General features: G+C 43.2%; 1 protein-coding gene across 8 annotated transcripts in view; it reads left to right on the top strand.

The window, feature by feature from the left end:
• Positions 1 to 15,447, top strand: part of Cabin1 (calcineurin binding protein 1) — a 126,016-nt gene that overhangs the window by 29,445 nt on the left and 81,124 nt on the right. For all 8 annotated transcript variants that reach the window (XM_057751599.1, XM_057751597.1, XM_057751598.1 and 5 more), the window contains exons 18-21: positions 1,097 to 1,253; positions 3,359 to 3,474; positions 13,794 to 13,955; positions 15,207 to 15,413. In XM_057751599.1, coding sequence (XP_057607582.1) covers positions 1,097 to 1,253; positions 3,359 to 3,474; positions 13,794 to 13,955; positions 15,207 to 15,413 — 642 coding nt within the window. The remainder of the gene's footprint in view (positions 1 to 1,096; positions 1,254 to 3,358; positions 3,475 to 13,793; positions 13,956 to 15,206; positions 15,414 to 15,447) is intronic.

Genomic DNA, 15,447 nt, shown 5'->3' with positions numbered 1-15,447 from the left:
AGCTGCAGACCTTCTGAGACTGCTTTGTGTCAAGGTCTAGCATTGATGTAGCGCCTGGGATAACAAAGGTTCTCAGACTTCCTGCTCCCGGGGGCAGAAATAGACTTAGCAAGGAGGTCCTGTCTGCATTTAGTGTGCCAAGAGACAGAGTGAGGACTACAGTCCAGGCCTGGCCCCCTGCTGGGGTTCCCCACACCCACAATACCCTAGAACTTCCAGTTGAGGGGTAGCACTTTAGGCCATAGATTGGTCATAGTACCTCGTGTCACCCAAGGTGGGTTTTGAGGCAGAGAGCCTTCATTTGAGAGCCCTCTGCTGTCTTCTGAACTCATGCTGTGGCCATGAGAAAGTCCTGCTACCCATTACTACTCTAGTGTTTATTTTTTCCCTCCATTTTGTTCAGCCAAGATCAGGCACTTGCCATTTCTTTTATGAACTGTGGAATCCCTATAGTAGTTCTTTCTGTACCTTCTACCTTTTTAGCCCAGCTTCTGTTCTGCCACAGAGGCACCTTTTAAACTCTGAAATATGACTGTCTTCTCATTCCCTGAACCCTTTACATATTGACTGGGTAGTGTATCAAAGTGCACTGATCCCCAGCCCGCTGCTCCTCTTTTACTTTGTTGGCTGAAGCTATTCTGGACCACCCTCTGGGATCCTTGCCTGTGAGTGTGTCCTCTGCCCTCATGCACTGCCCTCTGTGTTGGACATACCGCAGTAATTTACCTGGACACCTCAAGGGCTTGTCTCTGATCACTCTGTACCTGAGACCCCTGCCGCTCCTCCTGCTTTCATGGTAGCATCTGTGTATGCCCACCGGACTCAGTAGTTTCTCCAGGCCTGTTTTCCCCTAGACTGTTAGCTCCCCTTGCCCCCTTGCCACAGTCAGTAGTTGCATGTGGCACGAGGAAAGAGCGTGTCATTGGGCATTGTGGGACTGTCTGATGATAAACTGGGTACTGCTAGGTCAGTATTCCCATGTTAAAGCTGTAGGGGTAGGCAGATGTTATACCTTGCCTCTCGCAGAAGGCACTGCAATCTAGACTCATTTCAGGGGGTCTGGGGAGGCTGACATGCTGCTGGTGCCCTTTGCCAGGTCATCGACTGCAGCATGGCTGTACAAGAGGAGCCCAAGGAGCCCTATGTTTCCTCAGTGCTGCCCTGGATCATTTTGCACAGGATTATCTGGCAGGAAGAAGACACCTTTCGTTCCCTGTGCCACCAGCAGCAGCTCCAGAACCCGGCAGAGGAAGGTGTGTCATCACCAGGTTTGGAGGCATGGGGCTGACGCCTGTCCTTATCTGCTCTGTGTGGTAGGTCCCTGAGGCCTTATGTAGGTATTGTGAGTAGGCACATTCTTTAGTGAGCTTGTTTAGCCTCTGGGGCACTGTCGTATTTGTTTCTTAGAGGCCATGCTATGGGTACCCTTTTGTTGCTGCTCACTTTTTTTAAAAGTAAATTTCTAGTAATGAATGTCTGTAGAACTCTTGACAAATAGTACTAAATTGTATTCTCAAAAGACTTTACTAGTGAAAAATGTATATCTATAAATGGTTATAATTTTTCTTATAAAAATGAAAGTTAATTATGCATACCAAAGAGTTTTCTAAAAGCTACTGGAAAATGTTGGCCATGGTGGCATGCACACTTAATCCTAGCACTTGGGAAGCAGAGGCAGGTAGATCTCTGTGATTGAGTTTGAGACCAGTCTAGTCTAGCAAGGACAGCCATGGCTACATAGAGAGATCATGTTTCAGAAAAACAAAGAAAAGAAAAACAATCAAGTTGTGAGCAGGTAAGTAAACAAGAGCAATTAGCACCCTCAGTTGAAGCATCATGCCCAGGGAGGAATAGACATGTTCTGTGGACAGGCAAGCATGGTGCTGTCTCTTCCCCCCATCCTGTGAACTGAGGGATGGGAGGTGACCAAATTCTGGGACAAAATCCCAATATCTTCCCATTTATGGAGAGCTGAATAATGGAGACATGCCCCAGAACCATTTGGCCTTTTTAGAGGATGTTAGGGTAAGGGGGTACTTCTATCCTCCTATGACCAGACTTAATTCCAAGAGTGTGGCTCAGGATTAAGTACATTTCTGGCTGAGTAGTGAGAGACCTTATATGAGCTGAGTTTCTCAAAACGGACCATGCTTGTAAAATGATTGGAGAAGCAGCAGGATTGGCCAGGAGAAGTTAGCCTGTGGTGCTGGCTGACAGACCCTGGCTAGGCTGTCAGGGACTCTGAAGTGACAGAGCCTTTTGAGAGATGTCGTGCTGTCTCATGTAGTCACTGGATGGGGGCTCGTGGACGTGTGTGGACTCAAAAAGTCCTACAGCTGTTGTAGACACTGAAGGAGCTGACAGCTGGAGATGGCAAGTCCTGCCGAAGGGAAATCTCGGGGAGGGGGGCCGGTACCCCCCCTCGGCTTCCTCTTCTACCTCTGTGGACATGCGGGGAGTTAAAACTGTAGCTTTAAGGAATGAGAGGCAGTTTTTGCGTGGCAGAAAACTCATAATTTTAAAGAATACCCATGTAGGCGACTCCCAGCCACCTGTAACTCCAGATCAGAGCACCCTGGCTTCCATAGGTACTCCACACGTGGCAGACACAGACACACATACACAATAAAAAATAAGGCCTTAAAAAAAGGAAACTAAAGAACCCACAATATCTGGAATGGTTTGAGCCTTTATTACCTGAAGAGATTTTTTGTGGGGAGGGGGTTACTTTTTTTTTTTTTTTTTTTTTGAGGGATTGACCAGTAGTAAATTTTTGTAAAAGACATTTAAGCTATCTGTAGTTGTGTGCAATGCCATCTGGTATTTTCTGTTTTAAAATGTTCTCTTTTAATTTACTTTGCTCCCACCCCCGAAGAGCCAGTTAAAAGGTGCTAATGGCTTATGTATGGTCCAGAGTTTCAAGAATTCTGAGGCTTTTTAAGGAACTAATAATAATTTAATGGTGAACAAACATTTAATGGCAAGTTAATAGTTTTCTTTCCCCTTCTGCAGTATTCAAGTAAACCTAAACGTGAGAGTTTTCAGAATTTGTTCATGTAGTATGAAAAGTACAGGAGGTACTCTGAGTGATGTGCAGCAGATGCTAGTATTGGTTCTCGGGTCCTAGGGCAGTTCTGTTTTGTGAGGGAAGCCCTCATTTACATTTTTCTATATGATTTCAGTTGATTTTTGGTAAACAGATTGCTTATTAAAGCCAGTTAAGTAATTACTTAGACAGAAAAGGAAAGAGAACCGTCTGGTCATATGACAGAGAGAGAAAAGAGAAAACGAGACATGGATGCAGTCCTTTTGCCACTGAGTGTTTGCACTGATTGTCTGTTGGTCCGACCTTTCCCAGGGATGTCGGAGATGCCCATGCTCCCATCTTCCCTCATGCTGCTCAACACAGCGCATGAATACTTGGGCAGGAGGTCCTGGTGCTGCAATTCAGATGGGGCGCTGCTGCGATTCTACGTAAGTGATCCTTCTGGGTCATAGACTGACAGTACGGGGTTGGGGCAAGTGGGAAAGACGACAGAACCCTGGTGGTTCCCTTGCGCTTGTGTTTGTCTTCCTGTAGGGGTTCCCATTGTGGGTCTTTGATTAATACGTGTGTGTAATTGAAGAAACTTGAAGAAAATCTGAACTTGCTTCCTGTGACTTTTTTATTTCTTCTTCTATCACTGTGATGAAACCCATGAGCTAATCATCTTTAAAGGAGTAAAGGTTTCTTCTGGCTCATGGTTTCAAAGATTTGAGTTAGTTGACCCCATTATCTTAGAGCCTTTAGCATACATCGTGATGAAAGCTCACAAGTCCTGATTGTTCAATCGGTAGCTATTACAGCACTGGGGACAGTCTTCTTGAGCCTGCCAACTGGGCCTGATTGGTGGTAGCTCTGGACTTATTGGAGATACACAGGCAGCATGGACCCAGTCTCCACTGAGTAGGAGGCCAGTTAACACCAGACTGATTACAGTGCATCAGGTTTTTCGGATGTACCAAGGAAGAGACATCCAGTCCAGCCTGTATACCTGCTAATAAAGTTTTATTGGGGCATTTATTTACGTAGCAATTATGACTGTTTTTACTATGCATTGATAAGGACAAGAAACTGTAAGTCTGTATGGCTTGAAAGGCTTAAAATCTTTGTTCTGTCTTCTGCTGGGTAACTTGTGTTTGGTGGATATATCCTCTGCAGCTGTAGCCTTCCTCCTCAGTGCCTCCCTAGTTTGCCCCGTCTTAGAGCAGTCTTACCACCTATTAGCATACTCCATAATTTACAGATTATGTTTATTATTTGATTTTCCTCTGCTGGTGTTAAATTCAGAGAGAGTAGGTATTTTTGTTCACTTGGTTCGCTGCTGAATCCAAGTGCTTAATACAGCACCTGGCACTAAATAAATGCAGGCTTGTGTGAGTCAGGGCTCTCCAGAAGAACAGAGCTAATGAAACTGATACTAGAGGAGATTTAGTAGACTGACTCACAGGATATAGTCTGGGTAGTCCAGTGATGTCTGTCTCACAATGGAAACGCTGAGCATCCAGTAGGTGTTTAGTCCATGAGGTTGGATGCCCAACAATCCCAGTCTGATGCTGGAATCGCGGAAGATTCCTGGAGAGCTGCTGGTTTTCAGTCTGTGTTGAAATCCTGAAGAAACTGGACTTTTTAAAAATAAATTTATTTATTTTACATAATACCTCAGGATAGATGAACTTGCCAACAAGATTGGCGTCAAGAAGCAAAGCTTCCTTCATCCATGTCCTTTTATGTTGGCTGCCACCAGAACATGTAGCTTAGATTTAGGGTGGGTCTTCCCACCTCAATTAATCCATTTAAGACAATCCCTCACAGGAGTGCCCAGCAGCTTGGGTTTTAGCTGATTCTAGATGTGGTCAGCGTGACAGCCAAGATTGGCTATCACAGGGCTGAAGGAGACTAAGAGTGTATGGAACTTTTCTATGCACGTGACAGCTTGCAAAGTCTGCATTGCTATGCAGAAATCAGCCACTGCCCTCATTCCTCTACCCAAGTGCACAGACACTGCTTCTGGGAGGGCTCCTCAGGCAGCTCTCATGCAGAGAACCTGGAACATGGCTCAGTAGTTTCTACAGGATGAGTTCCTGAGTTCAGGTCCCCAGAACCTGTGTCTTAGAGTTACTGTTGCTATGATGAAATACCATGACCAAAAGAGCAAGTTGGGGAGGAAAGGGTTTATTTAAATAAAGGCTTATATTTTCATTTCTAAAGGAAGTCAGAACAGGAACTCATGCAGAGCAGAAACCTAGAGGCAGGAAATGATGCAGAAGCCATGGAGGGGTGCTACTTCTGGCTTGCTCTCCACATGGCTTGCTCAGCCTGCTTTCTTAGAGCACCCAGGATCACCATCTCAGGGATGGTACCACCCAAGGTATGCTGGGCTCTCTCACATCAACCAGTAATTAAGAAAATGCCTTACAGCTGCATCTTATGGAGGCATTTTCTCAATTGAGGCTCCGTCCTCTCTGACTCTAGCTTGTGTCAACTTGACATAAAACTAGCCAGCACACTGTATAAGTGCCCTTGGGCATGACAGCCTGCCTGTAATCTCAGTGCTTAGAAGGCAGAGGCAGACTCCCCAGAGAAAGTTGACTAGCTAGACTAGTTGTATTGTCATGCTCTGGGTTCAGTTGAGAGCTTGCCTGTCTGCCTCAGTGAATAATGTAGAAAGTAATTGAGGAGGACTCCCACGTCAACCTGTTACTTCTGCACACATGTACAAAGATACTCATGCATACAGGTGAAACCATACACATGCGGATATTCATAATACACACACACATCATATGTATGAGGAGGAAAAGAACAGATACCTTTGCAGGCTGTCTGTGTTGGGGAGTAATGTGAGAGGGAAGAGTAGGCCAAAGGGCCAGTGTATCGCCCTCTTCCCAGGTTTCCCTGGTCTGTGTCTCTTGAATGCTGAATCTCATAAGCCAGATGAATTGAGAGACAAATGACAAGTGCTGCTGTGTTTGCTTCCTGTTCCTAAGTTTCTTACCTAGGACCCATTGAGAGTCCTCAGATTCCCTACCAAATTGCTTTCCTTGGATCCTGCACAACTCACTCCCTTTTCTTCCCACCTTTTCCAAGAGGCTTTCCCCATTCTCCCTACCCTGTGCCACCTGCTCCTGGTACCATGTAGCTTGTGTTTGTCTCTCTGCTATTCCGCAGCTGGCTGAGATCAAACAAAACCTTCCTGTCCTGCAGTTTGAAGCATCTCTAGGGATGTGGCCGACAGAAACTTCTGCCCAGTTTCTTGAATGATTACCTGAATACAAGAATAACTTAAAGGCATTCATTCTCTTACCCAGAAGTCCTGAGTGAGCACTTACCATTCTAGGTACTGTGGGAGTTAGGAGTGTGAATAATTACCATCCAAGTCTGCGATCTAACATAAAGGGTTGTCTTTTTTTTTTTTTTTGGTTTTTCGAGACAGGGTTTCTCTGTGGTTTTGGAGCCTGTCCTGGAACTAGCTCTTGTAGACCAGGCTGGTCTCGAACTCACAGAGATCCGCCTGCCTCTGCCTCCCGAGTGCTGGGATTAAAGGCGTGCGCCACCACCGCCCGGCAAGGGTTGTCTTTTTTGAAGCAAGGTCTCATGTAGTCCAAGTTGACCAAAAACTTGCTGTGTGGCCAAAGGTGATCTGGTCCTCTTGCCTCCACCTCCTGAATGCCGAGGTAATGGCTGTGTGCCCACTGTTACCCGACAAGGATTGTGTCTTGAGAGGTGCTTTGAGGCTAACATCGGAAGCCCTTTTGATTGAATTGTGTCTCTCCTTGGATGGGTTACAAGTGTTCTCTGAAAGACATCCTATTAGATTGTATCTTGTCTTGAATTAGTATTCCTTTTCTGATGTTCTGTGTTAACTGAGGAGTTCTTTCCGTCAGATAGTCCCTCTCCTGTTAGCTACTCCCTTCCGATGGTCTCTCTTACATTGTATCCTGTGTGCTCAGATTGTGTGCATACTAATAATCCACTATATTTGCTGGAAATATGCCTTCTGATAAAAAAAAAGATGACCGGAAGATGTGTATGTTGGTCATTAAACAAATTTTGTTATTACATATCTACATATTAGTGAGCAATATATAATTTATGGAATATTAATATTACAAAATTAAAAATACATGTTATTTGTGTGTGTGTTTGTGTGTAAGAGTGTGTGTGTGTGAAAAAGAGGCATAGGGACAGGCAGAGCGTGCCATGAAGAAACAGAAGAGAGAGACAGAGAGCAAGCACATGTGCCATGTTGCATGTTTGGAGGTCAGAGGACAACTTTTAGGGATTGGTCTCTTCTTCCACATTGTGAGTTCTGGAGATTGAACTCAGTGTGTCAGGCTTGCTGGCACGTTCCCTTACCTGCTAAGCCATATCACCAGCCCAAATTTAAAACCATATAAGAAAATATTCTATAGTATTTAACTTCTTGTAGCTTCTTGCCTTTATTCATTTCAGTGCACAAGTATATTCACATTGACAGAAGTAAGTCTTGTTTGCTTTAACTGATTGGTTAGATACTATTGTGTGTATATATAAGCTATTTTATACTTCTAATATGGAAAATTTCAAATATATTTTAAAAAAGAAATAGTGATATATACAGTTAGAAATACTGAGTGATAAGTCAGTATTGTGATGCATGGCCACTCCCATGCTATCCCTATCCCATCTTACTTTTAAGTAAATCTTAGACATTGTATATTATTTTGTCTGTAATTACTTGTTTCCATAATTAAAAAAAAAAAAAACCCTAACAGTGGTATTAAGGCTTTTATCCATTTGGGGATAAGTGGTATGGTGGTAACACCTACCACCAGGTTGTGTTCCGGTGCTTGTGCACATGCTTGTAAAAAGAGCTCCCAGCAGGGTGGAATACTCTTGATTTATTGCACTTGGAGTGGAGAGGCAGGAGGATTTGGAGTTTGAGGCCAGCTTGAGCAAAATAGTAAGACCCTGTTTCATAAAACCCAAATGACAAGGCTGGGGACGTAGCTTAGTGACTGAATGCTTATCTACCTTGTGAAACATGAGCCTGCAAAACTTCAAACCTCACTTACTTGAGCATTGTAATGAGAGGTTTCTCTCCCATCTGCCAGTTCCTGAATAACTATTCAGAGGCTTAATATTAATTATAAACATTTGGCCAATGGCCCAGGTTTATTACTAGATAGCTCTTACATTCAAGTTAACCCATTTCTGTTCATCTGTGTATTGCCACGTGACTGTGGTGTTTCCTTATTTTCTACATGTCTTGCTTCCTCAGCAGCTGGCTGATGTCTCTCAGACTCTGCCTTCATTACCCATATCTCTGCTTGGATTTCCGCCTCATTCTATCCTGCCTTGCCATAGGCCAAAGCAGCTTTTTTTTTTTTTTTTTTTTAATCAACTAATGAGAACAGCATATATTGACAGCATCCTGGATCCCACAACAGAGCATAGTACCTCATGGCTAGTATTCAAAGATTGATGGCAGGGTTGAGTTGAACTTCAGGCCATTCTCGTCTATAGAGTGAAACTCTTTCTCAAAAATCAGCCTAATAACAACAACAAAACCTGTTAGAAGGCATAGTGATGAAAGTCTGTAAGCTCAGCACCTAGGAGACTGGAAACGTGAGTTCAAGTTCAGCCTATACTATAGAGTGAGTTCCACATAGCTTGAGCCACGTAGCAAGACTCAAAAAGGAAAAAAAAATCAAATCACAGACCTGTCAAGGCATAAGAACACTGTTACTCCAAACATCAAAACCAAAACAAAACAAATACACAAAAGCTCTTGTCTACCTCTCCCTCCATTGCACTATCCCATCCCATCCACCAATCTGGTCAGTTTTTTTAAAATATTTATTTATTTATTTATTTATTTATTTATTTATTTATTTATTTATTTATTATGTATACAATATTCTGTCTGTGTGTATGCCTGCAGGCCAGAAGAGGACACCAGATCCCACTACAGATGGTTGTGGGCCACCATGTGGTTGCTGGAAATTGAACTCAGGACCTTTGGAAGAGCAGACAATGCTCTTAACCTCTGAGCCATCTTTCCAGCCCACTGGTCAGTTTTTAATGCTATATTTTCTCTGAGTATTGTCGGAGCCTGCTCCAGCAAAGTCAGCTAGGGTACCTGGAGGCGCGCTAAGGCTAAGGAAATGTTAGATGGAAAAACTGAGACAGAAAGCACAGGATAGATTTGGGAGGTCTGTTTGTTGGTCAAGGCACACTCAACAGGCCACGCCCATGTCAAAATATACATTCACTTAGGACTTCTCAGAGCTTCCTCTCTTCCCTATACCTTTCAATGTTTATTTATTTATTTATTTTTTGGTTTTTTTACCCTGTGATTTTGGAGCCTGTCCTGGAACTAGCTTTTGTAGACCAGGCTGGTCTCGAACTCACAGAGATCCGCCTGCCTCTGCCTCCCGAGTGCTGGGATTAAAGGCGTGCGCCACCACCACCCGGCTCTTTCAATGTTTGTTGATCCTTTGTTTTCTCTTTCATAATTTGGCTGCTCATAAAATTTGTAAATTGTCTTGTGAAAATGAGAAAAGATCGTTTTTTAAAAAATAAATTAAAAAAATTAGGTTTCTCTTTCATTGCTTTCCCTTTCCATCCCTCCCCCAACTTGACCATTCCTTTTCCTCATGTTCTCATCCTCCACCCTCCAACCTCAGTTTACCCAAGAGATCTTAACTATTTCCCCTTCCTAGGGGGATCCATGCAAGTCCCTCTTAGGGTCTTCCTTGTTACCTAGTTTCTCTGGGGCTGTGGATTATAGTCTGGCTATCCTTTGTTTTACATCTAATATCTCCTTATGAGCGAGTACATACTGTGTTTGCCTTTCTGGGTCTGGGTTACCTCACTCAGGGTTGTTTTTTCTAGTTCTATCCATTTGCCTACAATTTTCGTAATGTCATTGTTTTTTACCACTGAGTAATACTCCATTATGTAAAGGTACCACTTTTTTTTTTTAATCCATTCTTTGGTTGAGGGGCATCTATGTTGTTTCCAGGTTCTGGCTATTACAAATAATGTTGCTGTGAATATAGTTGAGCATGTGTCCTTGTGGTATGATTGAGCATCGTTTGGGTATGTGCCCAAGAGTGGCATTGCTAGGTCTTGAGGTAGATTGATCTCCAATTTTCTGAGAAACTGCCATACCACCCTGAATGCACCAGATTCTTGTTTTAATTTTGGGACAGAGTCTTAACCATATAGCCCATTCTGAACTCCTGATTGCTAGGACTATAGGCAGGACATACACATCCAGCCAGAATGCAGAAATTCTAATATCACATACACAACTCTTTTCCTTTATAGCTGTGCTGTCCCCATTTAAGCAGTCTTTCTAGAGGTCAGTGGGTAAAGGCACTTGTTATTGAACCCAATGGCCTGAGTTTGCTCCCTAGAAGTTAAATGGGGGAATGAGAGAACTGACTCAAGTTGTCCTTTGACCTCCAGACGTGTGCCATGGCATGCAAGTGCCCTCCTCTCCATATATAAACAAGTGTAAACAGAGACAAGGTGAGGGAGATCATAGCACATGCCTGGAATCCCAGCACTTGGGTGGTGGAGGTAGGATGATCAGGAGTTCAAAGTCATCCTCCGGCACATGAGACCCTGTATCAGTAAAAGAAACATGCTGACCGAGCTTGTCCCACTCGGTCCTGCAGCTGTTCAGTCCCAAAGAAATGCACAGAGGTCTACATTAATCATAAACCGGTTGACCAATACTATTAGCTCAGGTTTCTTATTAACTAATTCTTCCATCTTAAATTAGCCCATTATTCTTGTCTATGTTAGCCACATGGCTTGGTGCCTTTATCTTGCTTCCTCTGTGTGGGTGTGACTGCAGACTGTTCATCTCCTGTTCTTGTTGCCCCACCTCTACTTCCTGCCTGGTCACCCCATCCATACTTCCTGCCTGGCTACTGGCCAATCAGTGTTTCATTAAAATACAAGTGACAGGGTACAGACCATTGTCCCACAGCAGAAACACACACACAAAATCCGTTTCACTTATAAAGGTTTCTCCTGGCTTGTTGTCACATGTGTTCTCCATTCCATGTAGATTGTTTGTTTGTTTGTTTGTTTGTTTGTAGGACAAGGTATGACCAGTTTCACATTTTACGTGGATGGCCAGCTGGTTTGAGCTCTTTATTAAAGAATTTTCTTGCTACACCTAATTCTCCTCCATCTCTTGTGAGTGCGAGGAGGTTATCGTTAGGCTGTCTGTGTTGATATTCGCAGCCTTTCTACCCTGTGCCAGCACCACAGCTTCTTTGATAGTCTGATAACTGCTAGAATTTCTTTACTTACCTTTATTTCCATCATATTCTCTTGGCTGTTCTTGTCTCCTTCTTCTATAACATTGTAAGATCAGTGTATACGATTTAAGGAAACCGTGCCCTCCCTGGAATTTTGATTGGAATCAGTGGTCTTGTTGATTAATTTGGAAGAGAAGTGCCCAAATTGAATTATTTAGTCATGAACATAATATGTGTTCTTATTTATTACAGCCGTACATGTTCCTGTTTCTTAATTCAATTATGCACATTTTGCTTGAATCCTAGATTTTTTGTGTAGTTCTGGGGATCCTAAAAGGTCTTGTGCTTGGTAGGTATATGGTCTGCTGATGGTTTATACTTTGAACCCTACGTATCTTTAAAAAAGAAATTCCTATTACAAGTTGATATTTAAATTTAATTTTGTTTCACTTTGTTTTGTAGAAATACAGGAACATTTTGAAAAGGAAGTTCTCTTACACTTAGGTCCTTGGTTTCTTGTTCTTGGTTTCTGGTAAATTGTAATGGTTTTGAGACTTGATGAATTTTCTATGTAAATGATTAGTCTGTGGATTTCTTATTATTTCCCTTCTTTTCAGTCTCTGTGGTTCTCTTTTCCTTCTCTTAATACCTGGTCATAGATGGTACACTCTGTCACTAAAGAGGAGAGCATGCACTTTCTGGGTTTGTGGGCATTGAGAGTCTCTGCTGCAACTCCCCAGACTCCTGCTGTAGTGCAAAGCAATAAAACTTGCGGAGATGAAAGTTGAATTTCTCTCCTTTTTTGTATTATGAAGTAGTTTTTTTTGTAATGGTATTAGAAATGAATATGGGGCCTTGTGCATATTAGGCAAGTCTTTGCCACTGAGGTATACCCCAGCCTTATTTTATTTTTATTTGAGACAGGATTTCCCTGACTTACCTAGACTGGCAACTTGAATTTAACTCAGGCAGACCTTGAAGTTTTGACCTCTCCTTCTCAGTCTCTGAGTAGCTGGAATTTTCAGGTTTATGCCAGGCTACAAAATCGTTTTCTTCTGATTTATTTCAGGTATTCAAAATGTAAATACTGTTTTTATAACATTTGTGTTACTTCTTTGAGGATTTCACAGTGTAGTGTGATCACAGTCATCTCCTATCCCTCCTCTCCACTCCCCTCTTACCTTCACCCCTGACTTTGAGTGCCCTATTCTTAACTCATACACAAACTAGCAGTCTTGAGATCTGACACACGGCCAGTCATTTGTCGTGCCCTTTCTCCCACCCTGGATCTGGTCTTTCTATTTGTAAAGTTTAGCTACTGCTAACTCTGATTGTTTATTGATTATGGATTGTTTTTTCTTAAGTGAAACTTTTTGGAATAGTGTCCCACTACTGTAAAGTGGCCTGGTGGTGGTGGCACACACCTTTTATTCCAGCACTTGGGAGGCAGAGGCAAGAGAATCTCTACAGAGCAAATTCCAGAACAGCCTACACAGAGAAATCCTGTCTTGAAAAACAAAACAAAACCCCAAACAAAAACTAGCATAAATCAGTTTGATGTTAAATTTATTTTTTAAAACATCTCTAGGTACTTCTAATAATTTTCCCTTTTTTATTGCTAACATTGTTTATGCTTTTCCCTTCCCTTTAAGTAAAAAGAGTGCGTGCCTTGAATCCACCACTTGGAAGGCAGAGGGCAAGCAGATCTCTGTGACTTAGAAGTCAGCCTAGTCTACAGAGCGAGTTCTAGGGCTACACAGAGATACCTGAGAGAGGGAGAGGGAGAGAGAGAGAGAGAGAGAGAGAGAGAGAGAGCACTCAGCTTAGGAAGTGGCTCAGTGGGTAAAATGCTTGATGCAAAATAAATAAATATAGATAGATAAATTCACTTTTCATCTAGTATTGGCAAAAATTTATGGAGGTTTGAAGTATGTATATTTATCGACAGTTGGGTATAAATATAGTCGTGACATTTCATATCCTGAGATATAACTGGTTTGCTGTATTGGTATCTCCTCTGATTCTCGGTGATGTTTTATTGGAGGAGATTTTCCTCAGCCCTTGTGGTACTTAGAGTTGTTTTCTGTAAGTATTTAGCACCGTTTCTCCATTGGAATCTGAACTTTTAAAAAGTAGGATCTGCGTCAGACTGTGCCACATAAAAGAAGCTGCTCAGTAAATGCACACTTAGCAAATGGGTGGGGACGTTGCCTGGGTGTAGCGTATCTAATGGTGGTGGTAGATGCTGGCTAGGTGTGCTGAAGTCAGGCAGCTCACACGCCTTGATGGAGCCTACTGCCAGATCCACCCAGAGCAGTTCCATAAAGATAACAAGTCTTTTCTTGGAAGTAAGTCTTTGGAATCTCGCCACACAGGGACCCCAGGCATTACCTCCTCAGGTTAAAAGAGTTGATAAAGTGGTGGTCCTCCTGGGGTCTTGCTCTGACTGGGAGGCTGAATCTGTAGGTCTCTCTTCCCACCTGCCATAGGTGCAAGTCCTCCAAAAGGAACTTGCTGCATCTGCCTCTGAAGACACTCACCCCTACAAGGAGGAGCTGGAGACTGCCTTGGAGCAGTGCTTCTACTGCCTGTACAGCTTCCCCAGCAAGAAGAGCAAGGCCAGATACCTGGAGGAACACTCGGCTCAGCAGGTGAGCCTGCTGCCTCAGGCCCGGGAGAGGCAGCTCTCAGGTAGAGGAGAGTTCCTTACAGGACACGAGATTGTTACATACAGTTCTCTGAGATGGGCTGATGGCCGATCAAAGGAGAGGGTTTTTCTATAGGATGTAACATGTAATTGACATCTCGTCGTTACCAGGTTCATTTGCAGTTTGGATTACACTCATAATTCCATACATATTTTTCTTTTTGATTTGTTCTCCCCAGAACACTATTGGGTACATTATGCCATGGCTTATATCATCAGCCATTGTCCTGTCTTAGATATTCTATACCTTAATGTATAGACTCGTTAGGAGGGCATGTCTACTCTGGCCCAGAGGTGTGGAGCCTAAGCTTCGCAGTTATGATTGACGCCCCACTCCCACCCCCAATCTGGTCATGATTTCACAGATCATAACCTTCAGTTTTCAATATTTGGTTTTTTAGAGACTAGCCCTAACCAGGTATGAATCCTAAAAGACATTTCTTAGGCAGGAGATGTAGTTCGGTTGGTAGAGCACTTATATAGCAAAGATGGAGCCCTGGGTTTTATTACTAGCATCATGTAAAACCAGGTGTGGTAGATCATGCCCTTGGGAGGTGGAGGCAAGATCATTAGAAGTTCATAGTGAGTTCACCGCCAGCCTAGACTACGTGGGATCCAGGTAAGGAGGTGAGTGGACAGCTGTCTCAACAGTTAAGGACACTTGCTGCTCTTGCAGAGGACCTGAGTTTGGTTTCCAGCATCTCCAACACGTGGCTGTCACCTTTAATTCCTTCCCCAGGGGATCTAATACCCTCTTCTGCCTTACATGGACACCTGCACATATGTGGCAATATACATAGACACGTGAAGTATAATAAAATTTTAAAAATTATTTTTTTGGCTAATAGTACTAAAACCTTAATATTTAACATAAAATTGTCTTATCATTTACTCTCATTCATTAAGAAAGTTAAATATTTCTGTTTGAGAGTTATAACCTTAACACTAATAACATAATTCTGTGCAGTGATATCCTCAGGAAGCTTGAGACTTATACCCACCCAGAAAACAAATGACTTTGTCTTCATAGGCTGCTGGAATGGAGGCTTGCCTGCCCGTTGCAGGTTAGAGGAGTGGAGTGGGGAGCGTGCTCTGTTCACCACATGCTGTGACTTCATTGCACTGAGCTCCTCTAGAGAAACTTGTCTTTGTTTCCTAACCGTGCGTGTGCTGAGTCTGCATCTGTCTTTTTCAGGTGGATCTTATATGGGAGGATGCCCTGTTTATGTTTGAGTATTTTAAGCCCAAGACCCTTCCTGAATTTGATAGCTACAAGACCAGCACTGTTTCTGCTGACTTGGCTAACCTGCTGAAAAGAATTGCTACCATCGTGCCCCGCACAGAGAAGCCAGCCCTGAGCATGGAGAAAGTCTCTGCCTACATTGAGGGAACTTCCACCGAGGTGGGTCTCAGGGAACATAGGGTGGTGGGGGGCT

Source organism: Chionomys nivalis, chromosome 19 (genome assembly GCF_950005125.1).
Source record: "Chionomys nivalis chromosome 19, mChiNiv1.1, whole genome shotgun sequence".
Taxonomy (NCBI): domain Eukaryota; kingdom Metazoa; phylum Chordata; class Mammalia; order Rodentia; family Cricetidae; genus Chionomys; species Chionomys nivalis.
Note: the sequence above shows the minus strand (reverse complement) of the source record. Positions and strands in the feature narration are given on the sequence as shown.